General features: G+C 28.5%; 1 protein-coding gene across 1 annotated transcript in view; it reads right to left on the minus strand.

Annotated features, from left to right (window-relative positions):
- Nucleotides 1-16,105: 16,105 nt before the first annotated feature.
- Nucleotides 16,106-21,417, minus strand: part of LOC111036604 — a 129,973-nt gene continuing 124,661 nt past the window's right edge. Inside the window, exon 5 of the mRNA XM_022318687.1 lies at nt 16,106-16,385. Coding sequence (XP_022174379.1) covers nt 16,353-16,385 — 33 coding nt within the window. The 3' untranslated portion in view covers nt 16,106-16,352. The remainder of the gene's footprint in view (nt 16,386-21,417) is intronic.

The following is a 21,417-nucleotide window of genomic DNA, read 5'->3' on the forward strand; positions in this document are numbered from 1 at the left end:
TTATACTATTAAATTTTAAATTATTAATATGTTTGAATTTTAAATCATTATTATATTGAAAAATAAAATATTAAACCTTGATTCTCCTTCACTAAATTGTTCACATGCATTTCTTTATCGAGTTTGTACCATGTATTTTTTACGCCAATTGAACAATTTTACACAGTGACAGACTGAGCATTTTTGTCGTCGACAAATTGTCGTTATTAAGTATTATAACTATATAATTATTTTTATTAGGTAAAATACATCTAAAATAATTTACACTATGTACATTGCAAGAGTGTCTCCATATATATAAAAGAAAGTGTGCAATGATCAACGCAGAGCCGAAAATATTTGAGTTATCGAATTGAAATTTTGAGGATAGATTAATATTATAATGTCAAGTTCCACTAAGAAAATATTTTTCAAATTTTTGATTTTAAATGGTTGAAATCGGCAAAAATAAATTGTTTACGTATAAATTGTACATCTGTATACATATTTTACAGTACGGCGACCTGTGGGTTTCCATAGTGACATGCAATCATAACTTTTTGTCCGTCTAACTATGTGTTTGACCGGTGTGTAGATTGAATTGTTCCGAGAAGTAAAATTCTACGATCTATCTATACTTATCTATGTATATAAAAATAAATCCCTATTTTCCTTAGTCGGGGCATCACGCTTATCGCTTGTCATTTAAAACAGATCCATCTATCGTCCATCTATGATATATAAAACAGTTATCATATAATTTTTTAGTGCTCATTTCACACATAGAAGATAGAACCAATCGAAAGATTAATGACAAATTTTACATTGAGTTTTTTGATACGTTTTTGTTCATCATGGTTAGTTCAAGCTGCAACCACGATTAAAATTTTAAACAAACTTAAGTCACCTGCGGGCCGCCGTGCCATACAATATGTGTATAGGTATAGAATTTACACGTTTATTTTAATTAATAACTAATTTTCCGCTCAACTTTCTTAATTTTTTAGTAGAACTTGGTATTTTTTTAAATTTTATGGTTGCCATTGGTTAATCTGGCAGATCAGGCTTAAGCATGCATCAAATCGAATTTTAGAACATTGCCTACCAAGGTGGCTGTCGGCTAAGTTACACTTATAGCCGCTCATCAGCATGTATACAATCAGAATAATTAATAAAATTAAAATTAAACATATTATTCATACAGAGTGTGCACCTAGTGGGGTCCGCAATCAACCGGGATAGCTTACCTGATATTATACTGATTTTATACATTATCACAAGCGAGTCTCATATATAGAGTTATCATTTTTAACGGGCAACTAAGTTAAGAGTATACAAGAAAATATTATTATTATTTTTGTTTTATTTATAATTCAGCTAATACTACTATTTAGCACTTGATTGCATTAAGTAAAATACATTTTTTCTTGTTTAAAACACAACAAAGTGTGTTGATTTAAGATTTTCATTTTGAGGAAGCAAAAACTACACAAGGGCGAAGCCGGGTAATTCAGCTAATTAAACAAAAAAAATTAATTATTTATTTGTTTGAATATAGTTATAGGTACTCAACAAATTAATTTTGAATTGATCTAACAAAATATAAGATATCTATACACGCATATAGGAGACCACCCTTATTCACTCATCAACGCCCAGACCAAACCGCTGGGTCTAGAGACATGACATTTTGTACAGGGGTTACTTAAGCAATGCAGCGGCGCACTAAGAAAGGATTTTTCAAAATTCGACTTCTAAGGGGGTAAAAACGTTTTTTTATATAGTTATATAATACACGGGCAACGCCGTGACGGGACAGCTGGTATACTATACAATAAATAAAAGAACATTTTATTTGATGTTATGATCATGTCATAATGATAATATAATTTGTACACAGGCGATTTATATCGGTGTATTTGCATCGGTTCAATACGCACCAGAACTAGGAAAACACAGTTAAATATAAACGGTATATAGCTCTGACTAACTCTTCTCAAAAATAATTTATAATCATTTTTCCATTAATTTACCGTTGACAAGTCACCAACACAACATAACGATGAAATGTAGGTATATTTTAGCACTCGATCTGGGCCGTCAACCAAAAGATCAATAATAAATAATACCTAATGTTTAATATTATTATGAACATACAATTTTTTTATAGAGATCACTTGACAATTCAAATTTAAAGTATTAATTATCCAAAAAATAAATTGACAGTAAAAATGGGTATTTTATTTTTTGCATAGAGACGAATTTATGTAGATGAATGAATTTTTTATGTAAGATCATTAAGATTTAGATAAAATGCAATCATTTATCTAGATAAGTTAAAAGATAACTAAATAATTATCTAGGTAAGTCTCAACACTGACAATAAGGCTGCGTATTTGCAGCTAAGTGCATTTTTTAGCTTATTCTAAAATGTAGCTTTTCGTACAGGAAGTTTGAATAATGTAACAATAAATTGGATTTTGAAACTTTTATTTTGAATTTTTTTACAACAAATCATTAGAGATTTTACTATTTTTTATGGACTTTTTAAGGTTCTATATAGTATACTAAATTCATAGCCATACTGACCCTTGGATACCGATGTCTCACATACATTATTTCAGACAATCAAAATGAATTGTATTTTAATTTATATTTTTTTCCTGTGTAGTTAGTGACAATGTTTAGTCGTGTTAGTGTGGCATGACGCTGTATAGCTGATTTTTGTACATTGTAATATATCTATAGCTAAATTTTATAGATACGCTGAAGTATGTGTACCTTTCAAAACGGGAACCTATAGTTTGTTGTACAATGATGAATTCATGTTTTTGTTGAAATATACACACATATTGTGAAAATTAATGTTATATCTACTAAGACTCCCGAGCCAGTACCTATGTCACATATCAATAACCTAGGTATATTATACCATAAAATATAATTTAATTATAGTTTAATCAAAAATCTGTTGCAAATGCGCAAAACAATTACCCAAAGAAATTGTTTTTGATTAACTCGCTAAGCGTCACAGTATTATAAGTTATTACTATATAGCATTTATATAGGTACCTATATAAATGTCACAATAAATTATAATTTACACGTTGCAACGTGATAATTTGTCCAGCAATGTTGTTATAATATATTGTTTATATTTACTAGTATTTACGACAGTATTACAGTAAGACACAAACAATGGTTAATGTGGTTAATATTACACTGAATTACTTAAGCAATGGACCCTGCACACAGCTACACATAATATATGATAATATAGGTACCTACGAACTTGACAATATAATTTGAATACATTATGTATTAATTATTAATAATTATGATATCATGCTTAATCAAATATTATCTAATGAAATTAAATTATAGCTTATAATAATGTTATATATGTATATAATATATATATAATAATGAGTTTCAATTTTCGAAATAATAGTTACAATTAATGCATTTTATCTTTCATGAGTTTACACGTCTTATACTTATTAATAACTATAGCCATTAGCAATATTAAATAGTAATGTAGATATACTTGTATCATATTAATTATTATCGTTATACTCGTGTTAAACTGTTATAAAATATGTATAATATACTTATATAGATAGTGGCACTGAGCATAGGATATATTTCTGCGATACATTATTTCTCTATACAGTATACTCTACTGTATACAGTTTATACTCAATGACAGTAGTTAATATACAAACATTTAAAGTATGACCTAAATGTTAAAAGCATCAAACATGCAGGCACCCAATAAAGTCAATATCATAAACTTAATGTGATTGCTAAGTTACAGCCCCATTTAAACGGAAAATACCTATTGTATTAATAAATAAATTGAGAATTGAGTATAAATTAAGAATACAAATTAAAAACCAGTAATGGTAATTAATATTATAATTTATTATAATCAAATGGGGTAGTTTAATAGTGTGATGATAAAGTTGGAGGGAATGTAAAATTATAAAATCGACCAACCTAAATCGGGGCCAAAATCATAGCTATAATATTATTTTATAAACCGGAGTACATAGTCGCTACTCGTTCTTCATCGTTGAGTGCGGCGGCGGCAGTAGCTAGACTCTAGCTAGAGCAGCATAGATTAAATAAAGAATTATATATTTGATCTATGCTAGTAGATACTCGTTCAACGACCAGCACGATCACAGCATACGTTCCTGTTACTTATATTTTAATCGTTCGCGTTAAATATGACGTGATGACAACATTTGATGACAAAAATGATAACCAATGACGTAAATAATATGTTTAATCGAATCAAACGAAATGATGAATTAAAAGTGGTTTTAATGTAAAATCATCTTATATGAAAAAAACAATATTTTTTTGCGAACCTCATTGGGGTTTTGAATTATTCCAAATAATTTAGACTTTCATATAAAAGGCACAAAAACATTTTTTTTTTTATTGAATAACTATAACTATTTTAAAAGCTAATATTTCAAAAAATACCGATGAGGTTCCTTCCTAAATATTGCTTTCTATACAATTTATATTAGATGTTTTACTCTAAAACCACTTTTTAATGTCATTTCTTTTGTTTTTCGTTTTTATGTAAAGTACCCGGTATAACATCCTTTTAAACCGAGCCAAATTGCTATTTTTCAGCAATTTTTATTTACCCAATACTCAAATTACGTTCATTATCAATTTTATAAAAATAATAGATTTTATATTTCTGTGTAGTTATTAATTTACACTTAACTGGCTAACTAATAATCTAAATTAATTGATTAATTAATCTAAATTAATTGATTAATTAATCTAAATTAATTTTCTAGATCCAGACTCACAATATACTATTATTTAGTACTATTAAATACGCTTCATCTTTCAATTACTTGCATTATTAGTATAGGACATTCACCATAGGATAAGTACAAATTTACAATGTAAACAAGTACAATTATTTGTATAATTATTGTATCTATATTAGTCATTACTCGCAGTGCTTGAATTGAGAAAATATTAGAAGGGGTGTGTAATTGTTAAATAAAAATGTGCGTACCTGAATACTTAAATATCTTATTGATCAGGATATAAATATGAGGGGTACTCATAAATAAGGGGGACTCTGTTCTCCCGCCCCCTCAATTCAATAAGCACTCATTACTCATTAGTCATTACTAGGGCTGTGAATTGAATGCACTAAAAAACCTTAAAAGAATGACTTATAAATGTCAAAAAAATGCAATATAAATTGACAACAATTATAGTATAAAATTCATTTAAAATGGTTTTTAATTTAACTTTTATATTTATATTAATATTAGGTACAGGATATTATAAATTAGTACAGCGTTTCTCAAAGTGTGGGTTGCGACCCACTGGTGGGTCGTCAGTCAATTTTTGGTGGGTCGGGAACATTTTTTTGAATTATATAGATTCCAAGAAATTTATGTTAGGTACCTCATTATAAAAAGTACATTTTAATTTATTATATTAATTATATTTTTATTCATATTAATTATAAACCTAAAAAAACGAAATACCTAATAAAAATGTATGAATATTTATATAATACAAATTTTGTTTTTCACAAATTGTTGAAAAGTGAAACAATGTGGGTCGCGAAAGATTTTTCGGGGGAAATTTAGGTCACGGTATTAAAAAGATTGAGAAGTACTGCATTACTACATTTCAATTTTCTACACTTAATGATGTTATTTACCTGAAACATTTTTTTAACATTTTAGAAATAAATAACTTACAAATAACTTATGTAGTTATCTATCAATTGCCTTATTTTATAGACCTATATACAGCCTGTGTACCAGAACAAATTTTTTCCAAACAATTTTTCCGTCAATGACGAAGTTCAGTTGGCAGTCGAAACTTATGATACCCATAGCTGTACAGCGCCTTCCCTGACTTTTTTTTCAAAATTTAGATTTATTTTTAAAAATATAGAGTAAAATTGATCAGCATAATATATTCTAGTAGGCACTTTTGTACTAAATATTTGGAGTTACATAACAAATAAGTATCTAATAAGTAACCATACCAAAAATCTTTATTTTGAAACGAGTTTTATGTTTTGATTATAAATTTAATGTTATGATTAATATCACATATTTTACTACACGATTCACTAAGCATAGGTATGTAGTTGTACAATCAAAAACCTACAGTCACGATTCAATGGGATAAAATGTGACTATTTTTAAAGTGAAAAACACTTTTAAAACCGCCGTCGTAGGTTACTTTCATCAGTTTTGATACTTCCAGTGGTCACAGGTCCGGAACCTCACATGTTATATAGCTGTATTATATTTTGTAATACGCGTAGCATCACTCAACACGTGCGTACACTACACACTTGGTGCTATATAATAATATTATTATCGTATGCCCTCGCCCTCTATAGACTATAATTATAGCTGTAGCTTGGCCGAGTGTTTGAAAACGGTCATTTGTCACAGCAAGACAATACCTATACATAATATACACTTCTCTCGCTTATCTTCATTGGGGTCTGGATGATTAAATGTCCTATGTAGAATAACACGAGCACACATACGCATATTATATCGCTGTATAGAGTTGGTTATTAGCCAATTATCCTGCGGCGTATCAAGTACAAGTTTTCGTGAAACTTCTGCAGTACAGCAGTATACGTAAAATACTACAATATTATAAGCACTATATAAACCTATATAGTACTTATGTATATTATAATATATTATATATATATATATATGTGTGCGTGCGTGTGTGTGTGTAATACTAATACACACATAACCCGCAAAATACGCACATCGTCTCGGCAGTGGCGTGAAGTTTACGCATTGTTTTTGCGATATCAAGTCAAAATTAGTAAACGCAGACTTTATGGGGGCGTGTGAGACATCGCAATATTGTTATCATTAATGTAATAGTTATTAATAACCACTTCTAAAATCGCAGTAATTACGAAAGCTCGACCGTCCATTAAAGCGGTATTTTTTTTTTTGATATTAATGCACACAATATATAAATTATACTTACATAACATTATAAACCTACTGTATAATATTACGAAGTAGTTATGGAATGATATCATAAATCAGTATAATATTTGTCATAGGCATGAACAAATTGGTTCGAAGAAATTTTGATCCATCAACTTGCATTCTAAACCCAAAATAGGTGAAATGAAAGTTAGGCACAGCTAAAAAAAAAATTTAATATATTTTTATGTTTTTAACTGTACACATTTTTTCCTCCTAAGCACCCTATGATACATTCAAAATTACCATTATTAAAGTTATAAATTATTTACTATTTATGAATTTTTATTTTATTTTATTAATTCACATTAAAAAATTACATAATTTACTATAACATATATTTTCAGAATATACCCTGTCGTTCAATTATTGCAATGGCGAGCAAAACCTTGTAACAGAACTTGCAGGAACACATCATGGCAAAGGAAGATCAACTTCAAAGCTCGGCTTGTGGAATATCCATTTCAGTTGAAGACAACATCTCAAACGCCAAAATATTATACTGAGACGGCATTTTACTTAGACAACAAGCATTTACTTCTATAAACACTACAATAAGAAACCCTCGCACCTTCAACCAAAGCAGTCGATACACTCATCAAACTTAATGAAATGAAATTGATCTCCGTCAATTAATTAAATATGATCCGCAAAAATAATGATGATGTATAGTTTAATTGGTTTATAACCTCGTCTTCGAGGCCATAAATGTGTTAAAAGAAGATATTGGACTCCAAAATAATGATTACCAACGAACAAATAAAATACGAGCCTTGCATGTGTTACCAACTTGGGAAAATTTCACATTTAATATTTACTTAGTAATTTTGGTGCCCCGTGGCTAAACTATGTAGCTGAATCTCGTAATTTATCGTTTAGATCGAGTATTAGTCATTAGAAGCACAGAGCAATAATTAGCGGGGGAAACTATTCGACGATCAGAAATTTGTGTCATTTTAAAAGAAGACGTAGTGCGTTTAAAATATTATAAGTACATAAATTAAATGCATGAAACTAGGAAATTCTACTAAACAGAGAATAATATAGAACGAAAATAAGCACTTTATTTACATTGTAGTAAAACAAAATTATTGTTTATATAACAAATACATAACACGTGAGATTACACAATTATACTATGTACCAACTCGATATTTACACTAAAATAAAAATTGGATATGTAGGTAAACGATTTTCAGTAAACGGTACTTGGCAATTGTAATATAATATTATGTAAATCGTATATAGTGTACAAATATACTATTATCATATTGTAAACTTATTAGTTATTACTTATTTAATATAAACATCAAAAATAATAAAATATCAAAAATATATATACGCGGAATTGTAAGTTATTGGTGAGGGCAAAACATGAAGGAACTAGGAAGTAGGAAGTCGGTAAGAGACTCGTTGTATATTATATACCGTACAATGTAATAATATAGAATCGAGTAAAAAAAAAACGAAAAAATGTATTTTTTGTTTGTAGTAGAAAATAATCAATAGGATCAAGAACAAAATATAGTAGGTACTGTAGTATCCTGCGTCAGTGTAGCCTGTCAATAAACAAATTCCACCCAATAACATCGTATTTACATCGAAAACAATCTTTATATATAAAAAATGTTGTGTGTTTGTTAGTACTCGCTTATTTTCTGAACCACGTAAGTATTCAATTGCCACCAAATTTTGCACACATATTCCTTGAGACTCGGAGTGCTTCGCTATTGCAAGATATCTCAGATATTAATTTGCTATTTATTGTCTGGATGTTAAAAAATTATTTTTATTTTAGACCACTTTTAGTCACGTCTCCGTGGTGATGTAGCCATATAAATTTAGCGTCACCGCCGTGGATGACCGGGCAATCAATATATATACATATATAAGTATTATATAAGTATTATGCTATAATACAAATAATAAATTTTTTACCAATAACTAATATAACACTTGTAACACTAATGTAATCTCTTTTCTATGTGTAACACCATTGATTATAAATACTAATAATAGATACTTATAATAATTGTTTATTATTCCACGTCGATACCGACCTGCCTAGAAGCATCTGTGGTTGTCGAGTTTGATTGTTATTTATTTTCAGCCAGCGACTATTTCTTAGTAAAAAAGGTATAGGTAAACAATTTATACTTTTATTTTAATTAATAATAACTAATTATTTACTAACTTTATCCTAATAAATATATGTCTAAAATCTTCTCTGTGATGTCCTCTTTAATTTAAAAAAAAACTGCACGACGATTGAATAAGTAGTTTGGGGTTTTATTCCGAACAAAAGAAAGCAACTTAATTTTATATAGTAGTAAAGATATAGATAGATATAGATTAGTGGTTCTCAAACTGTGGTATGCGAAAGACTTCATGTTGGTACACGGAAGGTCTTAAGTAACACTGAACCAGATACTTCATCGCTAATATCAAATCTACAAATCCATGGTTCTCATTGAAAAAATGTTATTTAATTCATACCTTAAATTTTTAAACACTAATGAATTTGTATTAATAAATCAATAATAACTATATCGTAGTATTTTACTGCATTTTTATTTAAAATTAATGCATTTAACTATGTAAAGTTTGTATTCTTCTATTTTTAACCATCAGTGGTACGCGACTGATTGATAATATACTTAAGTGGTACTTGAAAGAAAAAGTTTGAGAACCGCTGGTATAGACTATAAGGTTAAAGGTTGTCACCAGTTACCACTATTGCAGTTTAAGTAATAAAAGAGACTTTTATATAATATATATATATTTTATTATATACAAACGAATGTATGTTTGTAGCTTATATACTCAAAAACTACTTGACTAAATTTGATGAAAATTTCAGAGACTGTACTTGGAGATAAAAGAAAAAAAGCGGGTAAGTGGATGTCCCTCTGCTGTACAGTAGGTTACAAGTGGGTCACTGTATAATGGATGGAATTAAATTTGAATTCAATGATAAAATATCATTGTATAAGAAAAACGATTCTGAGTGGAGACGGTATGTCAGTCTTGGTTTAAGACATATTACATACTAATCAATGGTATTAAAAAAATAATTGACTTAATCGTAATATTAAACTGTAGGTTGTATAGATAGGCCATATTTTGATTTTTTTGATTCTTCAGTTTCATATTATACCGACGAATAATATTTTTAAATTACAACAAAATAACCAAAATCGTTATTACTGATTTTAATATGTAATTTCGTCCAAATTTGAATTTAAAATGTCTGTAAAAAATAACTGTGTTTATGTATTTTGTAGATTTTTTGGCTACAGTATGAGCTATTTATAAGAATCTTTGTTTTAAATTTTCAATCCTTAGTTATAAAAACTGAACATTTTATAATTTTTTAATTACAGTGATTAATAATTTTCGAGATTTTGATAAATTTTGTCAAAATTCGAATTTTAAATGCTTAAAAAAAATTGTGCCTATGTATTTTAAATATTTTATGATTGCTATTGTAAAAATATATCAGGAGCCTTGCATTAGATTTTCAAGCTTTTTCGTCCAACATATAAAATTTTATTTATATAGTATTTATAGAAAAAAAAAACTAAGAAAATTGAAAATTGACAATGTCCGTAAACATCTCAAAAAAATAAAAAAAACACACATCATTGTAAAATCAATACATTCATCGTTCCACTTAGAATCTAAAACAATTAAGAGAATAGTCTGAACCATGCGAGAACATATATACCAATTATAATACCCAATTCGCTGCAGGAAGTTGCCTACATCAGTCAAATATCAGTTCACAAAACGAGGTACACCGATGCTGATTTTCCCTCGAACTAGGTAGGTATAGTGGGTATACTAAAACTGAGATATACCAATGTAGGGTCGTATTGTATACTTCTTCATTTTTCTCAAGCGAAGTCGAGTTTTCTAGCTAGTGTTATATATATGTGTGTATATTCTTTTTCGTGGTTATCGTCGGAAACGTATTAGTTGTTTGAATAATAATTTTCATTGCGTTCGATTCCTGCAATTATCAACGCCGCAAAGACAACATTTTCTTTTCTTCTTTTTATTATCATCATTATTATTGTTTTGGCCATTTGTTAGAGTGCTACTTGCTGGAAATGAAACGTCGGTGAAAGAAAAGAAGAGACGATTTTCGGCAGAGTGCATATGCCATAAAATATCGTACCGACAGCAACGTCGTATAATCCTCTCAGCTTTTTTTCTTTCTGTTATTTTTAATTTCAACGTCAGCAAAACCATTAATTCTGCCGGCTCGGCTTAAGCTTGAGAGAGATGTGATCGATTCGTCCAAAAGCGATTTCTCGCCTTTACTCGATTACCAATATACTTAAATATGTATAGGTAGTTATACCTCAATACCGTTGAGTAACTTATCATCGAGACGTCGCTGGCGCACGCGTGTCAACAACAATGGTATTAGTAATGTAAATACGTGTAGTGCTGAAAAATAATGTTGAGATCCGATAGTTATTATTCAGTGTCCGTGTCTTTGCGATTAAAGATAAATAAAATATATAGAAAATGTACAAAAAGCAATTTAATTTGAACTCGATTATCCAAAGAGATGATATAATAATGTGTCGTATACACATGTTATTATTGTGTCAAACAAGAGTGAGTGGTAAAATAGAATACTCGACAGAATTAAATATGGGTAGAGTTTGTACATTGGACGTTGTTTCATTCGACTCGATTATAAATTTATTGGATGATTCACCAAGCGTATTTTATGATCCCTCCAATTTTTAATATTATAATGTTTTTTTTCGTCAAATTTGAAATCTGGCAATTTTTAAGTATATTTAAGAACCATATTTTTAAGCTCTTATATATTTATACTATTTAAGGAGTATCATGTGAATATGTGATGAATGATGATATAAACTTATTTTTTTCAAGTCATTACCAACCTTTTTTTGCTAATTGTTCATCAGAGAATTGTTTTGAAAATGTTAATGTCATACCTATCTAAATCAAAATTAGCACTGGTAATTTCTGAGTAATTAAAATGTATGTACTAAAGAGTAAAGACAATAGTTCTAAAAAATGATTTTACAAGTATTTACAATACATTTAATCTATTATAGGTATTTACAATACTAAGTTTATATTTTCAAGTTATAAAATGTTAATACCTTAATATTAAAAATAAGTAGGTAGGTAATTACTAATCAGATACTACTTTGATTTTCTAATAATCTTAATTCATTGCCCCAATATCTTTTAAACATAATTTTTATTATGTACCTAGTATCTTTGTAACACAAAGTTAAATAAGTAACTTAAATACTACGAGTTCGAATTTCGATTTAGATCAACGTTTTCAAAAAAATTATCTGCTTAACAATTTACGGAAATAACGGTGGTTCTTATTTGAAAAAGATAAGTTGTTATCTCTACCTGCACAAGCACACTTTAAAATTCAAATAGTATAAAAAAAATCTAAGTACCTATGTATTTTAAAATATGATACTTTATTGTAGGTAGGTATATTTCAAAAATTCCAAAATAAGAATTTAAATATAATGTACATTATACTTTATTAAAATATAACAGGTGGGAGGTGAGATGTGCTAGGTGAATTACCCTGTATAAATAGTATCTATATAGTTTATTGTATAATTTGGATTTTGGAGAATAACTGTTGTATATTGGGCCTTGGGCGTTATCAAACATAGGACATTTTTGTATATTGGACCTTATAGTATTGAATATATACATCTAATATTCATATCGTATTCAAGAGAATACAATTTATGTTCATCTATTATTTATGTAATCCAATTTCGAGTTCTGACATACAAAATTTAAAATACACAACTACCAATATACGAAAAACAATTTTCTTGGCGATAATAATATATACACGTAGTGTCTATATTAAATATTTTCAACTACGACAGTATACATATTTTTTATTATATAACAATATTACGTTTATTCATTGTCGTACACAAAAAAATAATAAAACAATATTTTTGATAAAAAGAAAAAAATCGATTCTCAAGTAGTATTTCAGAATTTTAAAAAAGGTAGGTATATAAATAATTGTAGAGGTACATACCTCTGTATGTATTCTTGCAAATACAGAGGGGTATCCCTGTTCTCGCGTGATAGCTGCGTTTTATAAATAATAATGTCCTTGTGATGTTACTTATTTTGCTTGAGGACACTATACCCACATGTGTGGTCTCCGTCTTACAAGAGCGTAACATATCAAATTTTTCTTTAATATTAAATGAGTTGTTAGAAATATATTGCTATACATGATCAGTTTTAGTGGTGCAGTAGTTATGAGGGTAACCTAACCTTAAATACTTGAGATTTTTGTACCAGTTATACGGATGATCTTGTGACTATACAAACTTTTGTTTTTCGATTGGTATTAGTTCTAAAGTTATATATTATTTTTGTGTACCTAATAAAAATAATATGCTTATGATAATAAGTTAAGTAGATATGGGAGCTTAAATGATTTGAAAATGTTGGGAATTTATTTTTGAATTTTGATCTACCGAACTAAATAATTTGAGAACTCATATAAGAAGAAACCATTGTATTTATATACTGGGGTACTAATATCACCTATATTTTTGTATAGCGGGTCACGCAATCAATATAGATGGCAACGCAATGGCTGATAAAGCAGTATAAGAAGCTGCACACCCAAACAATTACACAGTTTAACATCTCAACATATTCAATAATCAAAATCCAAATTAAAAACTCAATCCCAATAAAATGGAAATCATAGTGGTTGAGAAAACACTACTACAACAGTGAACAGATTAAACTCAACTCGCTAATTGAGTGGTTTTATTTTTCATTTTTTGACAACCAACAGAAAAATTGTCATATTTTCCGTCGCGGGAAATGGTATTTTAATAATTACATGTATATATATAGTATTATGAAAATTCGAGAATTACCTATAGGCTACATAGGCTATACTATAGATATTGGGAAATGAAAATTGCATATGAATTACCTATAGGTTGTTAATGCTGGGCATTAACGAGTTAAAAAGATAAAGTTGCCTGTAAACAGACATACATTAGCTCATATATTTATATATATATATAGATATTTTATATTTTTTTAAAATTAATTTATAATAATGGTTATAATAAAGCATAATATTAACAGAAAAACTATAGGGGTAATCGTCTCACGGAAAAAAGAAAAATGTAACTATTTACTCAGTATCTATTCACGTTTGTACACTCATTAATAATAATTAATAATTATATTATATTTTTGTTCATTTATGGAACAACTGAAATTAATTTTATTTGATGTTATATATTGTGTGCGTTATTGGTTGAATATTTAATAATTAATTTGGTTATTACAATTTAGTATAGTCGTGGACAAATATATTAAAATAATTATTTTGTTGGATTTGGTCATTGATTAAAATATTGAAGTACCTATGTAAGTACCTACAGCAATTAAACGTATATTTAAAACTGTAAGACCTGTATAAATTAGGTAGATACCTACTATGTTATTTGTTAGCTTTAAAAAAAAGTAAAATTTTTAATTTTATAGGAAAATAATATGAATTGATTTTTAGTAACAGTCATGTTACTTATATTGTCTAGTTAACTTTTAAATGTTTTTATACTAACTTAGCTTTACGAGTTGACAAAAATAGTAAGTTGCTCAGCATTGCCTACCTATAATAGGTATATAGTAATATACAAATGTGTGAATTACCTATATGTTATAGGTACGTCAAAACGTTCAAGTATAAAATATGTATAATGCTTGCAAATGTTGAGTCGTAAAAATTGAGCATACATAATATTATATTATAAGATGGACACATAATAATATACCTACCTACCTACCTGTTGGGTGAGTTATTGTGTCTTGCCGCATTGCTGGAAAACTAGAAACAAAGGCAACCCACTCTTTGGGGCTGATTCTATCATTGAAGGTTACCAAAGTCTGAAACTAGTAAATCAGTTATATTTTGCCATACAGGTTCTTAAATAGCTTTAAAATCATTCATGGTCATTCTGGCGAGTGGTGACTATATCGTGTTCGTGTTTAAGATGGTTTTCGAAATATTGAGTATTGTTAAAATCAAATTCCCATGTTGTAAGAAGTTTATATAACATTTTTTGTTCAAAAAATAAGGACCAGCATAGATAGAATAATGTTGATCTTGAATAAGTAATTTAAACACTCAAAACATTGATGCCAGCTGAACGACACTATCACATAAAGATTTTAAATAGTACGATAATACAAATAAATAAATAATAATCATACCTGAGAACGTTATAAAATAAATAATGTACTTAATAATTTATATTCGTGATTGGTAATAAATATACAACTTTCTGTAGGTATTAAACGAAATATAGATTTAACCCAATGGTATAACTGTGGCCTATACAATTGAGCAAAAAATTGTATATAATATATTTTAATAAAAGTGGATTTGTGGATTTAACTAAAATATTACCACCCCTTCCCGCTCAAACCACCATTAAATGTCTAGGTGGTACCACCTATGACGGTATACTATGCGTTGGTCAGACGGATGGGGAAGGAAATCTTTTAAATCGAATACTACACCTTTATGAGAGTGGACTGCAGATGAATGAAACAAAATGAGATTGAATTTTTTTTGTTCGTTCATTTATTTATACACATATACAGTATAAATAAATTATATAATAATAATAATAATAATTAATAATATATGATAAACGGATTCGAAGAAGGGAACAAAATTAAAATCGACATTCGGATCTATATCGTACACGCGCAAACGTATTATCTAATATATTATTACATCAGATATCATAATATTATTATCTAATGCTTAAGTAAGTACGGAATATAGAAATTAATTTCAGCGTATAATAATATAATATATTAGTATATAATATTAAGTATTTTAATGCTTATCTGTAGTATAATAATTATAAATATAATGTTATTATTATTATTAATATTTCACACAGTAAAATGTATTGTTCGTATGTGTATACAGCACACGATAATTACAACTTATGATATTTAATTTTATTATAATATATTAATTAAAAATTAATACGTGACAGTGTCAATTTTGGTCGTAACATCGAAAAATTAAAACGCATTAAAATATGAACGAGAGAAATATGTTTAACCAGAAGTGTTTATAATATTATATTGTATTATAATAATAATTTAACATTTGATTGATACAACAAAATCTTCTTTGTGTGAGTGTGTGTATGTGTGTGTATTACTATGCGGAAAATAATTTTCTTTCGGGCGGTTGTTAGCTGCCATTTGTAAGTCGTCATCCACTGTCTTCTGATAGAATTATTTGTCGGTTTTTGGTTTTTTCTGCCTTGCCTGTAAACATACGTCGAAACGTTTTAATCAGTAAAAGACAAAATAACATTAGGGCTTTTTACACGTTAGTGACGTTATTACTAATAAAATTTAAATAATAATACTATGCAAACGTCCGTGTATTCGTATATAGTTACGAAATAAAATACTTTAAACCAGGTTACAACAATTTCGTAAGTATGTCGTTGATGTATTTTGAACGAAGCCCCTCTTATGGATTTGCTGACTTTATATTTGAACCCTTAAATCTAATACTGGGTTAGATAGCGATCAATGTTATCAAAGTACTGTAATCATACTAACATAATATCCATAACGTCTTGTGACTAGTAATATTTATTGTAACTTCCAATACGTAAAAGATACCTACACCCGGCTTTGACTAATAATACATTTAATTATAAATTAGGTTATAATTGGACAATATCAACAAAGTGGTTGTTGAAGTTTTAAAATATTGAAATACATTTTATAGTATAATGAGCATCGATAATAAAATAAAGAATTTTTAATATTGGTGCATATTTTTTGTATGTTGAAGTGTGTTATTCATATTATTTGGTGTCGATATTGTATAATTTGCATTTGATGTATCGGTGCCTATATGTGTTATATTTTGTTGTGTGTTGTATTTGTATTTATGTATACCTAATAATATGGTCTAACCAAACCTAATAAACATTACAATAAGTAATATTATTTTGTAAACAATATTTTAATATGTTTCAATATTAATATTTTGACTTTTTAGTTGCACCTTGCATATTACATTTTTGTGAAGAATTACTACAAATAAATACACTATAAAAAAGACATTATTTTCTTGAAGAAATAAACATATACTATTAATACCTAACTTGTAACTTTAGATGTAACACTTATAGTTACAGTATCTTTAAATTGTATAACTAATTACGTATCGTACACATTTCCAATGTACCTTGATATCTTGTACAGTTGTATTTTGTAACTAAACTCATAATGATTTGAGTGCAACTTGTTACCAGTTACAACTAATCGAATAATTTGACCATCCCCGACAACATAATACAGTTGGCATCCGTATAAGTTGTAGGCATGGGCACTGGAACTTGATGAAGTAAATAGGAATACAGACACTTGAGCAGTGTGTATCCTGTTAAATTTTCCTGCTCACATTGTACTTACCAGTAAAACATAAAAATAAGAAACTAAAAAGAATAAATAAACAAGAAATAATCCAGAGGAAATATCCTTATGACTTAATATTGTCTCGGAGACACAAAACACTGCATATTACGACTATATATAGGTGACTGTAGAGTGCGGTTATACTGTGTGTGCATACATACATAATACATAATATACATATTACATTTCATACACATCCATACATACGTATATATATGTGTGCATGTGCGTTTGTATCTTACGTGTATATAGTAGAAATGTGCCTACAGTTATTGGTTTTTGACATACGTAAGTCGGTCGCCTGGCCAATGTTTTTGAACGGCTGTGCCATCTCTTCAGATGGCTGAACAAATAAATACTTTGAGCGCGCTCGAATAAACAAGCAAAAGGCTAAGCTAAACCCACATACATCCACATACACCAGTGCACCACACGTCCAAATACCAAATACATACATATATATACAGGGTGTTAGTAAACATTTATAATCTTGAAAATTATCAAAATTTGTAAAATATTATTAATATTAATTTAAAATCATAAAAAACATCAATTTAAAAAAAAACTATATTTTTAATCATTATTTATCCTCAACATTTCTAAAGTGCTTTACTTTTTTGAATGTGGACATAAATGACTAAATTTTGTAAGATATACTCCTGTGCCATTTCACTGAGGTATTATAAACTTAAATGACCTACATATTAAGTTAGAACGTATAATTAATGAAAAAAATTCTTGGAAAAATATTCTGCTTAGGAATATGTATTTAAAATGTGTGTCATTGATTCAAGTAAACGATCTAAAAAAAGGATAACAATAGTAAAATATTGTCTTACAAGAGGGCTTTCAGAAGAAACACTTAAATATATGAAAAAAAATATGTATTGAAATGTTAATGCTTTTTGAAATAATCATTTTTAAAAGAATAACTTTCTATTAGGTATACCTATTACCTATGTTTAGTCAGCGTGCACTTGGGTGAATATCTTGACGTATATCATGTCCTCGGGAACGGATGAAAGCTATTTCAAGGAATTGCGGAGTGTTGACGAGTAGAGGATATAATATTTGCTAACGATGAGCATCAACGTTTCACGGAATTATTGTGATTCTACTTGGTACAAGGCCGTTGGGTTAGTTTTTTTTGTTTTTAATCATTTCTTAATCACATCAAAAGTTTTAAGCTCACTAATGACAAAATCGCTAAGAAGGCCGCGATATACCACTGGCCGAATAATTGTTCATTATCCCTTTTCCTCAGGATTTCTTGTAAACAAGGGGCTTAAGTTGTTATTAACAATTTTACTTTACGTGGACCGGACGGGGCCTGCAAGTGGAATAGTTTGACGTAGACAAAGTGCGTTTATACTTTACGCCCGCTAACTGGAACGAAACTTATTTCGAACAAAAATATAATTCAAAACACAAACAAATACTTTTGACAGACGCCTTTTAAGTATACAGCGAGAAATATCCTTCTGGCTTCAAAGATTTTTTTTCAAAGATTTCACAAGCGAAATTCAATTCCATTTACAACTCTGTATTAATTTAATATTCTCTATCTAACATTCTAACCGGATAATATTTATTACAAAATATGAATAATAAGTAATAACTCTTAACTATGAACACCTGCAAGAACTATGATAGTAATTTCTAGGCAGCACATTGTCCCATTGATCATAATTGCAGTATAATTACCTAGTTAAACTTATAAGAACCTACTACTATATTAAACATGACACATGTTAAATGTAGTATTGCTATAAGTATGGAATAAACAAATGCATAATTTTGAAAGATAATAATAAATAAATTAAGCGATGTAAAAATGTTGATCTTAACATTGCTCTAAGTCTCTCCATTGTCTGTTTATATTATTTTAATTGAGCGAGTTCAACTTGCACATCTAAATTTGTCTAGGTACTGATAGACCAGGAGTCGGGGACCTTTCATAAGCAAAATCCATTTTTAAAAAAAATTACAAAACCATGATTTCCAGGGAGCGGCACAGGTTGAACAATCTTTTTTTTAGTTGGAGTTGTTAGTGTAGACAATATATTATAGAATATTAGAATAAAGATAGAATTATTATTTTATTAAAAAATTGGTAGGCATTAAAATCATAATGATACGTCTTAAATTTAGAAAATATAAAAAACTTTATTTTATTAATTAATTTTATTATTTTTATTGTTTGAACATATTATATAATATTATTTAATTAAATACAATAACACACAAATAACGTATCTACTTGATATTAGTGGGAATTTTCCAAAGAGCCGCAGGTTGCATATTAAAGAGCCGCAGGTCCCCTGTGATAGACGGTGTTTAGTTGTATAAGTGTGTTGGTACCGATAGACAATGATGACGATGGTTACGCAATACTTATACACATAATATTATATTAACACTTATAGGTAAATAAAGTAAATTGTATATATAATTATTATGTTATAACTTATCATTGTAATATAGTTATACAAAGTGGTGACAGTAAATATTTTAATTTCAAGATAATCTGTATTAGATAGATCAAATATTACTATAGTATTATAAGTTAAGATAGAGTATAACTATTAATGTAATAGCGTGAAAACATATTTCCCCTCCATCATCAAGAACAAATCCTAAATACGCCACAGATGTAGGTTATTTTATTATATTAGGTACTATTTACATCAACAATACTTCGATACTAAGCTATAGCGCTTAAATTATTACCTATGTTGAACGCAAAAACTAAAAAACCACATTGCGCCAATTTTTTTTTAAATTTAATAATTGTTTTTTTTTTTTAAATCTTTACAATGGTACAATTCAGATACGTAACATATAAATTTATGGTGAAACTGTAGTACACATGTTATGTATCTAGAACGAGTGAAACTTGAGTACTTAAACAAAAAAATTTAAAAAAAATTACGTAACTACATTTAGTAACAGGATGGAGGAACAAATCATGGTTAAAATAGAACAACTCTACTCCAACATATCGAGTGTTTTCAGTAATCGTGGACTGCATATTCTTCGATGTATAAAATAGTACGTACATTGCTCACACTTTTAAATACGACAATCATGATACATTTCTTACTTACATAGGTATAACATTTATTTTGGAATACTGCGTACTTCATAGGTACTTATGCGTGTGTAGAGTCGTCTGAACGGTGTTTTTAAAATAAATTATGCAGAATAATTTATGATGTGTCGCGCAACAGTATAATCATAATATTATATAGGTACCTGTGTAAATAACAAATATCCGGCTGCGAGAATACACATAACAACGCCTTGGTATACGCATTAGGTATTTAAGGTTCCAAAAATCGAACGATTTCAATAAAAGTATAAGAAGTGTAGAAATTGTCGGGTTTCCGATAAATCGACAGCTTGTCGAAATCGGACGACCGGACGTGCCGACGCGTTCAATATAATATAGGTATTACATACAACTAAATCACTTATAATAATAAAATATATCTATAGCCAACTAGCATTTTCCTAGTGGTAGAAAATTGGTCGGAAAAGTGGTATGCATATTTTTATTCTCGTCCGCCAGAATATTATGTATAATTAACTTGTATCGGCTAATGAATATTTAATCGTCCCCTATATTCGTCGGAACTCGAAAAAGCAGCTTAAATAATCTAATAGATTACCGCCGAGGTAAATACTTTTCAAAATGAAAAAATCTATACCTAGTATCTACACTTATAGACTTATGATTCTACCGTCAGTGACTAAGTCGGCAATTCTTTGAAAAGGTTAATATAATACCGTATGATATCGGGGTAATGATTTTTAAAATCAAATTTTAATTGTTTATTTTATGCTGTTTATACTTATTTTT

The sequence above is a fragment of the Myzus persicae genome, unplaced genomic scaffold (genome assembly GCF_001856785.1).
Source record: "Myzus persicae strain clone G006 unplaced genomic scaffold, MPER_G0061.0, whole genome shotgun sequence".
Taxonomy (NCBI): Eukaryota; Metazoa; Arthropoda; class Insecta; order Hemiptera; family Aphididae; genus Myzus; species Myzus persicae.